At 27.2% G+C, this 15,109-nt stretch overlaps 2 protein-coding genes across 4 annotated transcripts; one reads left to right on the forward strand and one right to left on the reverse strand.

Moving 5' to 3' along the window:
- Positions 1-507: 507 nt before the first annotated feature.
- Wdr81 (WD repeat domain 81) lies at positions 508-9,929 on the forward strand. Of its 2 annotated transcripts, none has more exons than XM_069110544.1 (23): positions 508-664; positions 771-1,008; positions 1,352-1,508; positions 1,612-1,867; positions 1,951-2,113; positions 2,202-2,615; positions 2,699-2,899; positions 2,977-3,122; positions 3,199-3,386; positions 3,464-4,044; positions 4,591-5,012; positions 5,218-5,511; positions 5,835-5,995; positions 6,071-6,745; positions 6,826-7,001; positions 7,084-7,364; positions 7,485-7,614; positions 7,692-7,863; positions 7,973-8,382; positions 8,820-9,113; positions 9,183-9,332; positions 9,401-9,507; positions 9,607-9,929. In XM_069110544.1, the coding sequence occupies exons 2-23, from the start codon at positions 793-795 to the stop codon at positions 9,836-9,838; spliced, it is 5,826 nt and encodes a 1,941-aa protein (XP_068966645.1). In that variant the 5' UTR covers positions 508-664; positions 771-792; the 3' UTR covers positions 9,839-9,929. The 2 variants fall into 2 exon arrangements, with proteins under 2 accessions (XP_068966645.1, XP_068966646.1); XM_069110545.1 differs by having other exon boundaries at positions 8,018-8,382.
- On the reverse strand, positions 8,742-14,165 carry Rint1 (RAD50 interactor 1). Of its 2 annotated transcripts, none has more exons than XR_011172744.1 (13): positions 13,765-14,164; positions 13,406-13,644; positions 13,167-13,340; positions 12,964-13,098; positions 12,608-12,869; positions 12,291-12,516; positions 12,039-12,204; positions 11,700-11,865; positions 11,406-11,626; positions 10,725-10,890; positions 10,512-10,645; positions 9,065-10,210; positions 8,742-8,997 (listed from the first exon to the last, which is right to left on the reverse strand). XR_011172744.1 is itself a non-coding variant. In XM_069110550.1 (13 exons), the coding sequence occupies exons 1-13, from the start codon at positions 13,891-13,893 to the stop codon at positions 9,338-9,340; spliced, it is 2,202 nt and encodes a 733-aa protein (XP_068966651.1). In that variant the 5' UTR covers positions 13,894-14,165; the 3' UTR covers positions 8,742-9,337. The 2 variants fall into 2 exon arrangements, 1 of the variants encoding a protein (XP_068966651.1); XM_069110550.1 differs by having other exon boundaries at positions 8,742-9,343; positions 10,033-10,210; positions 13,765-14,165.
- Positions 14,166-15,109: the final 944 nt, after the last annotated feature.

The following is a 15,109-nucleotide window of genomic DNA, read 5'->3' on the forward strand; positions in this document are numbered from 1 at the left end:
CTGCAATGAAAAAGAGTAAGATAAATATAAATATTTTAAATACATACAATATGATTGATTGTTTCTATCTTCAATTTTATATGTTATTATAATTATACAATATAATTAAAAATATTTTCATTTTAATTACTGAAAAAATTGAAATAGAGGAAGGTGTTATAAAAAAATATTTGAGAATAAACTTGTTCATAATTCATTCTATAATAACCAACTTTCTTCTCTATTTTTATTATTACAAAAATTATTTAAAGTTTTCCATTCATTGTAAGTAAGTATATATGTACATATATACTTACATATTATACAGATATGAGTAAAGCTCTGTATAATATGTATAAGCATACCTTTTCGCGAAAATTATAGGTTATGCTCTAGAACAATATAATACGTAATATTACATGTAATAAGCGTAACAAAAAATTTACGAAATATTTTTATAGAAAAAGAATCGCGCTGTATAAAAAGTTATTTTTGAATACATTTCAGCTTTGATTTCAATCATTACGTATTACAAAATTGCATCTAAATATGGCGTCTAGTGTCAGCTGTTCATTTGATACAAATCAGCTGTGTTTGGCGTTAAACGGCAAAAATAATAAACATACGTACATACGTAGTAGATGTTTAGTGAACTAACTTTTCGCCTTATTATAGTGCAGATACGGTATGAATTTAACGATTAAACAGTGTTACATTACATTTCTTTTTATTTAAACTTAAAAATTTAAACATAGAAAAAATATATAAATCGAAAAATTTTATCTTTATAGATATAAACCATAAGGATAAAAAATGGATGTAATGACAAAAGAGTTGCTTGTACCCACAAAATATATAAAAGTAATAGATGGTAGAATTTGTTTAACCATTCATAAAAATTGGCTAACCAGTTTAGTTAACACAGGTCCAATCTCTTTTATTAATCACGAACGATTAAGTGAAGATGAAATTGCAGCTTATCCTACACTTGAAGATCTGGGTCCAGACTGGATAAGAATATATGTTAGAGTATGTTAATTTATATAGATAAAGGCACTAACTTCTTTAATTTGTTTTAAATACTTTTTCAGCTATGATAGAATATTTATACAGCTTTTTTTGTCTTTTGTAAGTTATAAATACAACAATATGGCAATTATGATATATATATATATTTTATTAATTTTTGCGTGCCAGCCACAAGATGAGATTGATTTACATAGATTTCTTATTCACACTCTTATTCAACTTTGATATATGCTAGATTCAATTATGATATTATTAGCTATAACTAAAAGTATTTTGTGTAATCTATATTATTAAAATCCATAACATTTTTAGAGATATATGTGATAATTATCTTAATTCCTAGATTTATGAAAAACAGCATAAATATGCTGTTCCACTCCCAAGAGGAAGGAATATAAATGGAAATACTCATTCAGATCTAACATATTCACAATTAATGCACTATGTTGCAGAAACTAATTATCGAAATTTGTGGAAAGAATGTTATAAAAAGTATTACAGTATGTAATACAATTAATTACTCTAATTATATGTTGGAAAAATAAATTTATTTTTTTGGTTTTATATGTACATATATATGTCCATTTTTATTTGTACGTACAGGTCCATGGAATTGCATAGAACATAAAGAACCATACAATATAACTGCTAATGTAAGTGATATATGGATTATGCAAGAAGTATTGCAAAAAATGTATGGTTGTACTTTAGTACAAATACAAAATGGATCAGTGGTATCTGTGTTGCCTGGTACACCAACCGAAATACATTGCAATCTTCTTCCAATATTGTTTGCTATTGAAACTACATCTGCCTTCCTAACATTACATGAGCAAACTGCAGAATATTCTCTCCGTGAGTAAGTACATATTATATATTCCAACTGTGATTTCTTATTAATTTTGTAATTGATTATCTGTTAATTATTTATTGCTTTTAAAGGTGTGTAATGTACAGTCCTGCTGCTTTAAGTATGAGTCATGGAAAACCATTGTTTTTAATATATCAGCTATTACAATTATCTAGAGATTTACATGATCGGGGTTTAGTACTAGGTGAAATTACCCTTAGTGATATATTACTTATGGATAATTTTACTATTCAGGTTAATATTCACAAGATTTTTATAAATATCTTTTATTAATTTAATTTTCTATTGAAATTATAACTACTTTCCCAGATTTTATTGTTAGGTGTTACCAAAAGTAAGTGACAATATATATATAAAACCTGAAAATGAACATTTCAAAGTTTCTACTAGTCAGGAAATTAAAGTAAAAAATTTTAATGGCTGTAAAAAGAATTTAGATACAATTTCATCAAATTCTATAGTGCAAGATAATTTTAAATTTGGAATAAATGCAAATATTGAAAAATTGTGTGAAATGTGGGTGTATAATTGTATTAGTAATTACGATTATTTAACTGCATTGAATAATTTGGCTGGTAGAAGATACGGTGATCCAAGTTGTCATCATGTAATGCCCTGGGTCACAGATTTTACATCAAGATGTGGTGGTAATTGGAGAGATTTGACAAAATCTAAATTTCGATTGAACAAAGGTGACAGACAATTAGATTTAACATTTGATTCACAATCAACTGAAGTATGTATATGAACAATATTTAACAATTAAATTACTTGATACAATAATTATTTAATTTATTATAATTTCCGTAATATTTGCAGGTGGGACATCATGTATCAGATGTATTATCAGAAATCACGTATTACGTTTATCTTTCTCGTCGTTATAATAAATCTGTCCTTTGTAAATATGTACGATCACAATGGGTGCCAGGTGAATATCCTGCCTCGATACAAAGGTTACATGACTGGAGTCCAGATGAATGTATACCACAATTTTTTACTGATCCTAGAGTTTTTAAGGCAAGATAAAACTAATAAAATTACATAATATAGTTTACATAATATATGTAACTAGGTATAATATTTAAAAATTACAGTCCATTCATGAAGATTTGCCAGATTTAGAAATTCCTGGATGGGCAACATCTCCAGAAGATTTTATTGAAAGACATAGAGAAGCTTTAGAAAGTTTTCATGTTTCTGAAAGATTACATCACTGGATAGATCTAACTTTTGGTTACAAGTAAATATTGCTTGCTTATTCTAACATTGATTGATAACATATTAATGTTATTATTATTTATTTTTTTACATTATAGATTATCCGGTTCAGCAGCAGTAAAATCTAAAAACGTCTGTTTGCAACTTGTTGACAATCATACTACTTTAACTAACTCTGGAATTGTTCAACTTTTTACACAACCACATCCTCAGAAAATCATTCCTTCACCTTATTGGTGTAAGATCCCACCCCGACTACGCTCATCTTTCTCAGTCAATAAGTATAGTATGTCTAATATGAGAGTTTTAATTTTTTGAGATAATTTTGTTTTTTTCTAAAACTAATACAGTAATTTATTATAGAAAGTGATCAATCTGGGAATAGAACTAGTGATGATGAAGGTCATAGTTCTGGATTTGAAGAAGAGGAATTACCAACATCAATTATAAATACATCGAGATCGTCTCCTTTGGTCTTAAGTCGATTATTAAGTCGTTCTCGAGGTTCTTTACTCACTACTGAAGACAATGCTAAACAAGATAAATCTACAAGTCAGACAATAATTCTTCCAAAAGATTATAACCCCGTTACAGCTATTTTGCATGTGGAAACTATGCATGCATTTATGAATAAAGTAAGCTCTCAAGTTTATAAACCGCAATTTGAGTTACATGAGTCATCCACAAATTACAAACAAATTGTGGCTAGTGGACGTATTAAGGAACAACAAATTCTCGGTTGTTTAATTTTGGAAATATTTTTGTCTAATAAATTTCGAGCAACATGGAATGTTGAAAAAGTATCATTTGTAAAAAGACTTGCTACATGCTTAAACATCTTGAAAATGTCGGCTGATAGTCTACCTAAATGTGTAAGAAATGCTGTTGCCTTATTGCTTCAAGTTGATATTATACCAAATAGTTACGATATTGATAACATAGAAGTAAGTATTTCTCTAAGTAATTATTATAATAAATATTTAATGATATTATTTTATATTATGTATTCATCTCTTTCTATATTATATCAATCTATTATATCTTGATTAATAAATTATTAATATACAGGGTGATTGGTAACTGGTGGTACAAGCGGAAAGGGGGTGAATCTACGCGAAAAAAGAAGTCGAAAATATAGAATATAAATTTAAAAAAAATTTTTTTTTTTTAATTTTTCCATCGAGACAACGATCTACAGTGAGATCCGTTATAACGAGACGTGATAAAGTGCACGCGTACCAAGCGAAAATTCAAAGTCGATTTTCTCGAAAACAAAGCCTCAAATGAAAAATTTTTATTCTATATTTCCGACTTCTTTTTTCGCGTAGAATCACCCCCTTTCCGCTTGTACTACCAGTTACCAACCATCCTGTGTATATATATATATATATATATATATATATATAACATTATAAATTTGTAATATTTTGATTAGATTAGATATAGTTATACTGTATAATAAAATTATATAATATTATGTGATTTTTCAGGTAACTGATATGCCTTTTCGTTACCCAACTATTACACACATGGGTCTACCTCCACCATCTGCACATCAATTTTTACAACCAATACTTTCTGGAAGTTTATTTCCATTTTCCAAGTATTATAAATATCTGTTTAATATTGTAGAAATGTTACAAGAATATAATAATTTAGTTCGTGAATTAAATTTTATAATGAAGTCTGAAGAAGATATAGATTTTATATGTAAAACAAAAACAAAATTTCTTTGTAAGATCAGTGAATGTAAAGTTAAAGCAATTGCAAGAGAATTAGAACATGTATTGTTTCATACTGGAGTTGCAAGAGAAGCATATTTAGAGTTAATAATGCCTCATATACAGCAAGTAATGGAAGAACCTTATAGTGCTGTTTTGGCTGCATGGCATTTATTTGATCCTATTGCTAAGTAAGTTATTTATAAATTATAAGATTTTTCGTTCATTTTTATGAATGTTCAAATATTCATTATAAAATATTATACTTTATAATAAAGTTAAATAGCTTTCTTTGATATATTTGATATTTGTAATATTTTAATCTTTTTCTAATTTACTATTTTTTTTAATGTATTGTATAATATATTTGTAAATTATATATTGGTATTTTTCCAGAGCATTGGGTCCTCGAGATACTGCACAAACATTCCTTTTATCCATTATGAAATTATATGAAAATGGTTCCTTTATAGATAATTTTGCTCATGCTGATATTCTCCCTTCAGGATTAATAGCAAAATTGAAAACTACGCGTTTATATCATAGAAATTTCTTGCTTAAGCTTATGGTAAGATTGGGTCTACGACGATTTTTGGAAAATTTTATTGCACCTCTTGTGGAAGCAGTTGGAGGCTACAGAGATTATGTGCAAGGATCTTCAACATATATTCATAAAACTGGCAATCTCAAGTAAGAAAAATCACATTCAAAATTTTTAAATATGTAACAATTATATTACAGTAAAATAGTTCTAACAAAAATTACATAATTTTAAAAGGAAATTAATTTAAATCAATATATACACAACATGCATATATAGTTAGACTTGAGACTTTCACTGCCCAGTATTACAGAATTTGTATACTCGAAGCACCCCGGTGTAAGTTATTCTTAATATTAATATTAACAGCAGTGTATCAATTGACTCCCTACTAAACATACTATATCAGCGTATATGTATATATATATCCATTAATATGAATAGTTTCTGATGAGTTTATTTCCTCTTATAGGAGTTGTGATTTAAGTGGGATATGTAATGATGGAGAAGGAATTTTATCTCCTTTAGATGAGGATTTTTCTGCAGATTCAGAACATAATATTACTTTATCACCTGTACCTATAACTGGTGACTATGCACGTGATATAAATTCAGCTGACAATGACGTCGAGGGTAAGCGATCAAATATAATAAACATACATATATCTAAAAAATTGTGAAAATTTTTATGTACTTTCCTTAATATAGAAGTATTTACAATGGAAACAGAAGAAAGTTCTTGGATATCTCTAAATTCTGCTGCAACATATGATATTGATCTAAATGTTGATTTGAGTTTGAATCTAAATGATGACTTAAATGAAGAGGGCAGTAAAATTTCACCACTGAAATCTGTTAAATCGCCAACAATTCCTATACCAAAAATATCCAATTCTTCCAGTAAATCTCTGACAGAGTTTAGTAATATTGGTTGTCATGTTGGAAGTAAGACTTCTAATGATGAATTTACTTATGGTGGATTTGGCCATCCTACTAATACTTCTGAGGAAACATGTACTATAGGAGTTGAAGAACAAAATTCTGCAATATTAAAAATGGATGATAATAAATCTAGCACTGCAGAACATGAAAATATCCAATTGGATCACACTTATCAAAAATCTACATCAAATGAGTGCACAACATCTGAAATGAGTGCTGAATCTATTATCTGGTTGTCTCATCGACTTGGTCCCGTGCTTACTGCCCGATATTTATCACGAAATTTATTGAGAATGCTTACATTATGTTATACTGGGAAAGAGAACTTAACAATAACCGATGATACTTCCTTGTTTATTGAAGGTATTCCCTGGAATAAGAAAGTTTTACTTGGTGATCATAATGCTAATAAAGTTTTGGAATGCCTTGCAGCTATTGCAGGTTATTTTATTTGTATAATTTATATATGTAATCACCAACTTAAAGTTCTAAAAATGAAGCTAATTTAAGTATTTATATAGGTTTATATGGAGAACAAATTATAGTATTGCAATATTTTGCACACATGGTAGAACTTCTAGCGCTTTGTAAAAGAAAATTGACACAAAATTTAGAAGGGGGACTTATTTCATGTTTAACCCTTTTAAACCATATTACGCCATATCTTAGTGACGCAGTACTGATGGATATACTTCATGTATGATAAATACTGTACAAGTTTTTTAACACTGAACAGTGCATATTTAACAATATATCCAATTTTTCATTTTCCATTTTAGGAACCAATCGTGAAAGCAATACTGTATCCTACAGTTCGTATATTATCATCCACAAGATTCACTTTTCCCAATGGTATAATTGCACGTTCGATAATGACAGAAAAATGTTTAGAAACTTTATTTATGTTTAGTTTACGATTGGGTAGTGTCATTACAAGAAATCATTTAGCTGTACCTATTCAACGTTTTTTTTTAGCATTTGATAAATCATTTAATCAAGATGTTACAGAAAATGTTAAGGATGAGATTCACCAAAAAACAATAAGTGAGCACTTTATAAGGTACATATTACGTTACATACTTTAATATTATTTTAAACATAACAAATACATAAACATATGAGAGAATCATATGTTCTACTATAATAAAAGTATAATATATGGATATATGTATTTTTATAGTGTAAAGATTTTAAACGAAGATAATAGAGATATTCTAGGACCTCAAACAAATTTTAATCAAGATGTTGCTGATTCTTATTCTCCCCCAGTTGTAGAAAATACAGATGCCGCTGATTCTCAAAAGAATAAGGTAACTAAAGATATTATTTAATAAATTTTTATATTTAATAGTTACTGCAGTTTATGAGATATCAAACATATATTTAGGCACTTGAAGAACTAAAAGCTGTATTTACAACAGAATTTGCTCATAAAACATATATGCTCTTTTATAAATGTATTGATAGTGAAGTAATGGAACAAATACTTAAAAATCATGAACATATACGCAACTTATGTCATAAATATGAGCAAGAAACAAAAACGATTTTTAACACTGGTATATTCTATATTATATTCCATTTATTTTTACTTCCCTCTTCTTACAGTTTTTATAGATCTTTTTACTTAAGATCTTTAATTTAATGTATCTTTTAATTCTTTTAAAGATGATAACAAGTATAATACATCATACAACAATTATAATGTAACAGGAAATACGGAAATAAAAAATAAAAATGCAGTTAATTTTGAAAATATATCAATTGTGGGAAATAGGTTTGCTGTGCAAACAAATGACGCAGGGGATTATGTTACTTCAGAAAACATAATATCTAATCGTGAAGCAAATTGTTCTTTATCAAATGGAAGACAGTTACGTGGAAATTGGTTAGCATATTGGGAACATGAAATTGGAAGATCAGAAAAAGATACAGCATTTAATATAAAACAAATAAAACTCCAAACTTTCAGCGGTCATACTAATAGTATTAGATGCCTATATGTGTTAGATAATGAGAATAGTTTTATGAGTGGAGGAAGAGATAAGACTGTGAAATTATGGAGTTTAAGAAGTCAGGTAAAATTATACATATGTTATACCAATCCTAAACTTATGCAACGTAATTCTAAAATCGTGACACATCTGAAATAGAGGTGACTTTTTACGTGAAAGTAAATTAAAAACATAGAATAAAACCTTTTCTATATTTTCAATCTACTTTTACATTAGAAATCATTTTCTTTCTGCTTGTACTATGACTTCAGAATAATGCCAAGAGAAAGACAAACAGACAGAGAAATCTTTTCAAATAAGAGAAATTTAAAAAAAAAAGAAAATAAATAGAAACAAAGGAAATTAAAGTAATAAGGTTATATCAATTAATGTAGAAAATTTTATAATAACAGAATATTAGTGGTTTTCAATATAAAAAAATCTTATATTATTAGATATAGAGACATATATTTTATATATATAAAAAGAGTTTACATTTAAGTAGCATATTTTATCAATAGGGGGATGGAAACACTGTCACATCTTGTCAGTATACTTATACTGGACATAAAAAGTCGATCCTTGCCCTTACATTCCTAGAATCTTTACGATATGTAGTTACCTGTGATGGCACAATTCATTGCTGGGATCCTTTTATGGGTTCCCTTCTTGGATGTCCAGAAAGCTCACGTCCAGTCCCTGTAAATACACTAGCTGCAAGTCCTCCCCCATGTACAACTTTACTTGTGGGTACAACTGATATTACTCTGAGAGTTATTGATTGTAGAACATTTCAGTATGTAAATGAAATGAAAGTAAGTATTATCATATTAAGTATGCCATTATAAGCTATTTAATAAAATAATTATTTCCTTTTCTTTCAGGTATCTGTAAATCCAACAGGTTTGATTCGATGTATTGCAGTAGCACCTAGTGGTTATTGGGTAGCATTGGGTCAAGCATCAGGTTTTTTAACAATTTTAGATATTCGTACTGGACTTATTATTGCATCTTGGAAAGGCCATGAATGTGAAGTGTGTTATTTCTAAAACATGATCATAAAAATATTCAATATAGAAATACTTAATTGCTCTTCTTTCAGATATTACAATTAGAGGCAATTAATGAAACTACATTAATTAGTTCTTCACTAGATGAAACTATTGCTGTATGGAGTGCACTAGATGGGAAACTAAAATTTCATATGAAGTAAAATAAGATGTTATCTTTTATTACATGATCAAAGTTGTCGTTTTGAACTTAAATATATTTGAATAAAGAAATAAATTTTATATTTTTAATTTTTAGGGGCTCTACAGAACCAGTTCATTGCATGACTACGTATGAACAAGAATTAGTTATAGGAACAACTGCAAATCGGATAGGAGTTTACACATCCATAGAAACAACAGCTTCATTTTCATCATCAAAATTAAAGTCTGATACTTTCAAAGGTCTCCTTACGACAATGGCGGTTCTCCCTCTTAATAGATTATTGCTATTAGGTGCAGATAATGGTGGAATAACATTAATTTGTTAAATACTATATATACATATGACCTTTAAATATAAATTAATATATATACATAAATTTAATAATTTAAATATACAATTTTACAAATTTAATTAAAGCATTAATGTCTATTCATCATTTTTAAAAAGGATGTAGTATACTATATACAAAATTAAATAATTTCATTTTTTATGACATAGCATAACGAAAAAATTTTATACATAGGTTATGTCTGTCCTTGTTCCAATTACTTTTAAAGCAAGTTCAGGGGACATTTTATAGATACCAAGATCTGCTAGTATCTCGCGTCCAGCAAGTTCGTCCTCATTGTTCAGAGCTTCAACAAGTAACATCGCTGAACCTAACATGATATTTAATAGAATGCATGCTTCTTTAATCCTGAAATATTATTTGGACAATTAGATATACAGAATATTAAACATATATGTATGCTACATAGTGTAAGGAAAGAAAGTATGTTTGAAACAAAATATACAAATTTCTTATGCTAATAAAATAAACAGTATAGTGCAATAAATTTGTAATTTGTCAGATTTAAGTATTAAAGAATTAAAATGTTTTTAAAAGAAATATTCATATTCATATTCAGATATTTCATGTTCTCTCTCTCTCTCTCTCTCTTTCTCTCTCACTCCCCCTTCCCTCTCTATAGATAATATCATAATTATCTGTTACTTACAAAGGAAAATATGATTCTGGTTCACTAATATATAGGCCAAATAATGGAAACAAGTTTCTGAAAATGTCATATTGTAATTGTTCAGCTCCACCCATGTTAAAATGATTTACTAGAACAACTTCTTCTAAAATAAACTGCAATAAAAAATATCTATTTGTATAAATACTTAATATAACGTTAGTTTTTAAAATAATTTCATAATTTATATCTAACTTGATCGAATTGTGAAGCTAAAGTTTTCCAAGCTTGCTGAAATAGTGGCAAAGCAAGTGTGTTGTGCAACAGATTAAGTTGTGTTGCTAATTCTTGAAACATGGAATAGCCACTTGGTGTTACAGACAAAGAAACAATTTCTTTAGTAGACTGCATTGCAAACCATCTGTAGAAAATATGATCCAAATTAATTTTATATTCCTAGAAACTCTATATGTAACTTTGTATATGTAATTATACATAATGAAATACTTAATATTTATGTACGTTTATATACAAATATTTAAAAAATTAACATGATACAAAATAATGTTAAAAAAGAACTTTATCTGTTACTATAATAAATAGTTAACTTATTTAAAACTATACTTTAGAAAAATGTGTTACTTGTCTTAATTACATTATTCTTACTTTCATATTTAATGTTCCATTATTGTTAATCATTATTAACATTTAACATTATAATGTAAAAGACATAATAATTAAAAAGAAATTTTTTTACCAAATCTAAATTTAAAAAATACAGAGTAAAAGATTTAGTGTCAATATAAAAAAATATGTGATTATTAAAACCCTAAACTTCTCTACAATGAACATTTTTTCACTTCATACGTAAATATTAAACTGTTATTTTTACATACATAATAATATATAAATAAATTTGGTATTGAACATCCGTACTTATCTGTTCTATATGGTCTGCTTTTTGCTTTTACATCTAAAGATACAGAATCACTAATTTCATTTATTAATTTCTTTTCTAATCTTCTTAAGAGAGCAACAGCTTCATCAAATACAGAACCTTCAACTTCTCCTACGTTTGTAGTAATATCATTTCCTTTCAATGTAGCAGTTTCAACTGTTTCAAACTGTTGCTTGAAGAAGTATAATTGCAAAAAATGCTAGAAATAAGAAATTAGATAATATATCAAAAATATCTCTCTGAAACATGTATTTTATATATAAAATACTTACTACTGTTACACCCCACTCTTCTAAAACAGTTGCCACATAATGTAATGTATTAAGAATACATGGCATAAGAGATGTTAAAGGATCTTCATAATTTTCATGTAATAATTGAAGCAATCTTACTCTCCAGTCATCAATTAATTCTAATTGTAGTTCAAGAAACTGTAACCTGTAAAAATAAAAAATTCAGGTACATGTTCAAAAATTTTATGTCAATAGCTTTTGTCTGAAACATTTTTCAAGATATTCAAGATATTTTTCAAGTATGTACTTATATATGTATATATGTAATTGCACAATATAATTTTATTGTATAAATGATCGTATATATTATCCATTTACCTGTGCCCCGGTTGAGGTAAATGCTTATACCTATCAGAAATTGTCGTGAGAAGTGTTAGAAAAGCATCTGCACATTCAGTTACTTTCATATCATCAGTATCAGAGCTTGATAATTTGTCCCAAGCTGTATTTGAACTCAAAATGGCATCCATTTTTTCGGTTGCATCTAATAATATAATACGAATAAAATGTTTAAAACCATTTTAATAAAAAGTTAATTTAACATTTCATATGAAATTATAATAACATTACATTTTTTTTCCATGTTAATCCACTTTACAAAAATATGAGCTTGAGTAAGTACAAAAACAGTAGCTGGTTGAGTTGAAGGATAAAATAATGTCTCTCTCAATTCCCGTTCAAAACCTAAAGCTTCATCAACCAAATGAGCAAATAAGGCATCATCGTACTGTACTATCGATAATTCAGAATGTAGTTTTTCAACTGCTAATTGTATTAAAGCTCGCATGAACTCGACCTATCACGACAGAATAATATATACAAAATTTTATTCTATGTTTCAATGTGTAAATAACAATAAAAACAATGTATATTCAATTGTATATTACCTTCATATCTATATAATTAAGACCTATTGAATTTGCAGCAGGTTGTACATTTTTCTGGACCCACTGAACGTGATCTTTGATCCAAGTTAATATTTGAGTAAAGAACCATTCAGGTTTATCTTGCCGATTTGTTAACTTAGAACCTGTGAAATGATATATAAATCTTTGTCTAAGTGGCCGTACTAGCAATGAAATTGGTAAACTCACAGGAGTAAAATCAGTTAATAAAACTGATGTTACCACAGACTTTGCAGATTCTTCTCTATACATTTAGTCAAAGATGAAATATATCTATTCCAACAACATAGATAAACTTAATAAAATACGAAAATAAAATTTACGCTTTCAAAGGATACGGTAATTGTAAGTGCAATAAATATTCTGTAAGTATTTTAAATTTTATTAATGTTTCTGGCATAGGAGTATGTAATGTATTTGCATTACTGCCACAAAAGGGCCATTTTAATGTTTTTAGTATATCATTATATTCTCTGAAAATTATTATTATGTATAATTAATCACATACACATACGTAAATACATATATACAAATTGCATACTTGGACAATTTATCCTTTATAAGGTTATGCCAAAAGTGAAGAGTTTCTTTGACATAATTTTGGAGATAATGACAATTTGATGATCGTAGTTGACAACTGATATTTGTAAGGTCCGCATATAATGAAATAGTTGATTCGTCATCACCATTTGTTAGAGATACTTGTATTTCATCACTAAAATCATAATCTTTTAAAGTTTTAAATAATTGTAAAATATAAATAGTTGAATAATAATTTACCTAATATTTTCAACATATTTTATGAAATTTAGATATGATAAAGATTTATCCAAATAACTTATAACGTCAATAATTTTTTGCATTTCGAAACTTTTATCATTTTCTTGCATCGTTTCTTGTATGTTACCTCTGAACTCTGCAGAATTTTCTTCCAATTGTTGAAATTCAACACTAATTTTTTCAACACTTTCTATAACTGCCTTTACTTTTGACGGAGCTTCAGTCGATGCCATTGATAACTAAAAATTTAAAAGACCAATAACTAAAAATATCTTTTGCACTATGTTTGCGAAGACATGTAAAAGTATATATTATCTTTGGCAAAGTCCTAAAATAATAATATATCTTTAAATACATACCGACTTTTCAATTTCATTTTTCTGTGCATTAAGGGATTGGTGAAATTCGTATATTTTATTAAGCCCTTCCAGATCATTTCCTAATTCCATATTAAATTTTTGTATAATTGTTTCCTTTGTATCAACCATAATGTTACACTGTAAATATTCTACAATATGTACATTAAAAGTTTGACAGTTTGAGGTTATGATACTTAATTTTGTGACACATGTACGTGTACTTAAATACGCTACTATATCGATTATGATTTAGAACAATTCATAGCAATTTTTCACAGTTTTATTATTTTCATTTACTTCGAGCCAATTGTTATTTTAATTCATAATTAATGTCATGCTTTTATTTAACAATTGAGGCTATTCAAAAATATTATTTAATAAGTGCAAGTATTTTAGTTTGCTATGTTTTAAATATTTGATGTTATTATTTCTAAACTTGTAAAACATCATTTGTATACATATGTATATACATATTTATAGGTTATAACATTTTATTTACATAAAATAAAATCTATTATTGAATTGTCAAAAATATTGTATTGCAATAAAAATTTGTCTTTATGTAATGTATGATGTACGTGTTATTATACATACATATGTATGCATATATATAGAACTTGGTAAAAGTTAAAGCTTTTTTTTCCAGATTGTTCCAGATTGTTCCAGATTGTTCCAGATTGTTTAATTTAATAAATATATTAAATATTTTGTAATAAAAGTTTTTCCATGTTTTTTGACTATTTCATAATTTTGCAAATATTATGATATGTTTAATTTATTTCTGATATAATTGTAATCGATTATTGCTTTTGGTTTTTTAATAATTTCTCTTCGTACCATGAAGTTTTAAAAGAATTGTTATATCATTTTCTTCCATTTATCTTCCATTGGGAAATGAATAGTTTTTTTAGGGAACCAATTATTTCACTTTTTCTATCTCATGAAAATGGTTTTATTTTGTACAACATACTCAAATTTACATATAATTATCAATTAAATCCATTTTATAAAACATGAAATGTACTTCAAATTCAAATACTCGAGTTTACGAGAAAAATAAGGTAAGTATATACCTAAATATACTATGATAAAGGTTTTACAGCTGTTAAAAAAAAAATATTACTCCGACTTTGATGCGAAACTTAAAAGAATAAGAAGATTTATGTACAAATTATATTATTAAAATACGTGAAAGACTACAATATGGGTTAGAATGGAAGTTTCGCTTTTTGTATTTAGTCAATAACTATTTTCGCTTCAATAAAATATCCATATGCAAAGTATTTACTATTTTATGGTAAATACCTACATTTCACATACAATTCAATATAAAGTGATTCTTAGA

This window comes from Bombus flavifrons, chromosome 3 (assembly GCF_040668555.2).
Source record: "Bombus flavifrons isolate JBK064 chromosome 3, iyBomFlav1_principal, whole genome shotgun sequence".
Taxonomy (NCBI): domain Eukaryota; kingdom Metazoa; phylum Arthropoda; class Insecta; order Hymenoptera; family Apidae; genus Bombus; species Bombus flavifrons.

Excerpts from the sequence above, each read along its gene's own strand:
- Wdr81 (XM_069110544.1), top strand. The coding sequence starts at position 793 with ATGGATGTAATGACAAAAGAGTTGCTTGTACCCACAAAATATATAAAA. Across the intron at positions 1,009-1,351 it reads GGATAAGAATATATGTTAGA|ATTTATGAAAAACAGCATAA; the intron begins GTATGTTAATTT and ends CTTAATTCCTAG. Across the intron at positions 6,746-6,825 it reads ATGCCTTGCAGCTATTGCAG|GTTTATATGGAGAACAAATT; the intron begins GTTATTTTATTT and ends GTATTTATATAG.
- Rint1 (XM_069110550.1), bottom strand. The coding sequence starts at position 13,893 with ATGGTTGATACAAAGGAAACAATTATACAAAAATTTAATATGGAATTA. Across the intron at positions 11,866-12,038 it reads TTACCTCAACCGGGGCACAG|GTTACAGTTTCTTGAACTAC; the intron begins GTAAATGGATAA and ends TTATTTTTACAG. Across the intron at positions 10,211-10,511 it reads CCAGAATCATATTTTCCTTT|GATTAAAGAAGCATGCATTC; the intron begins GTAAGTAACAGA and ends ATAATATTTCAG.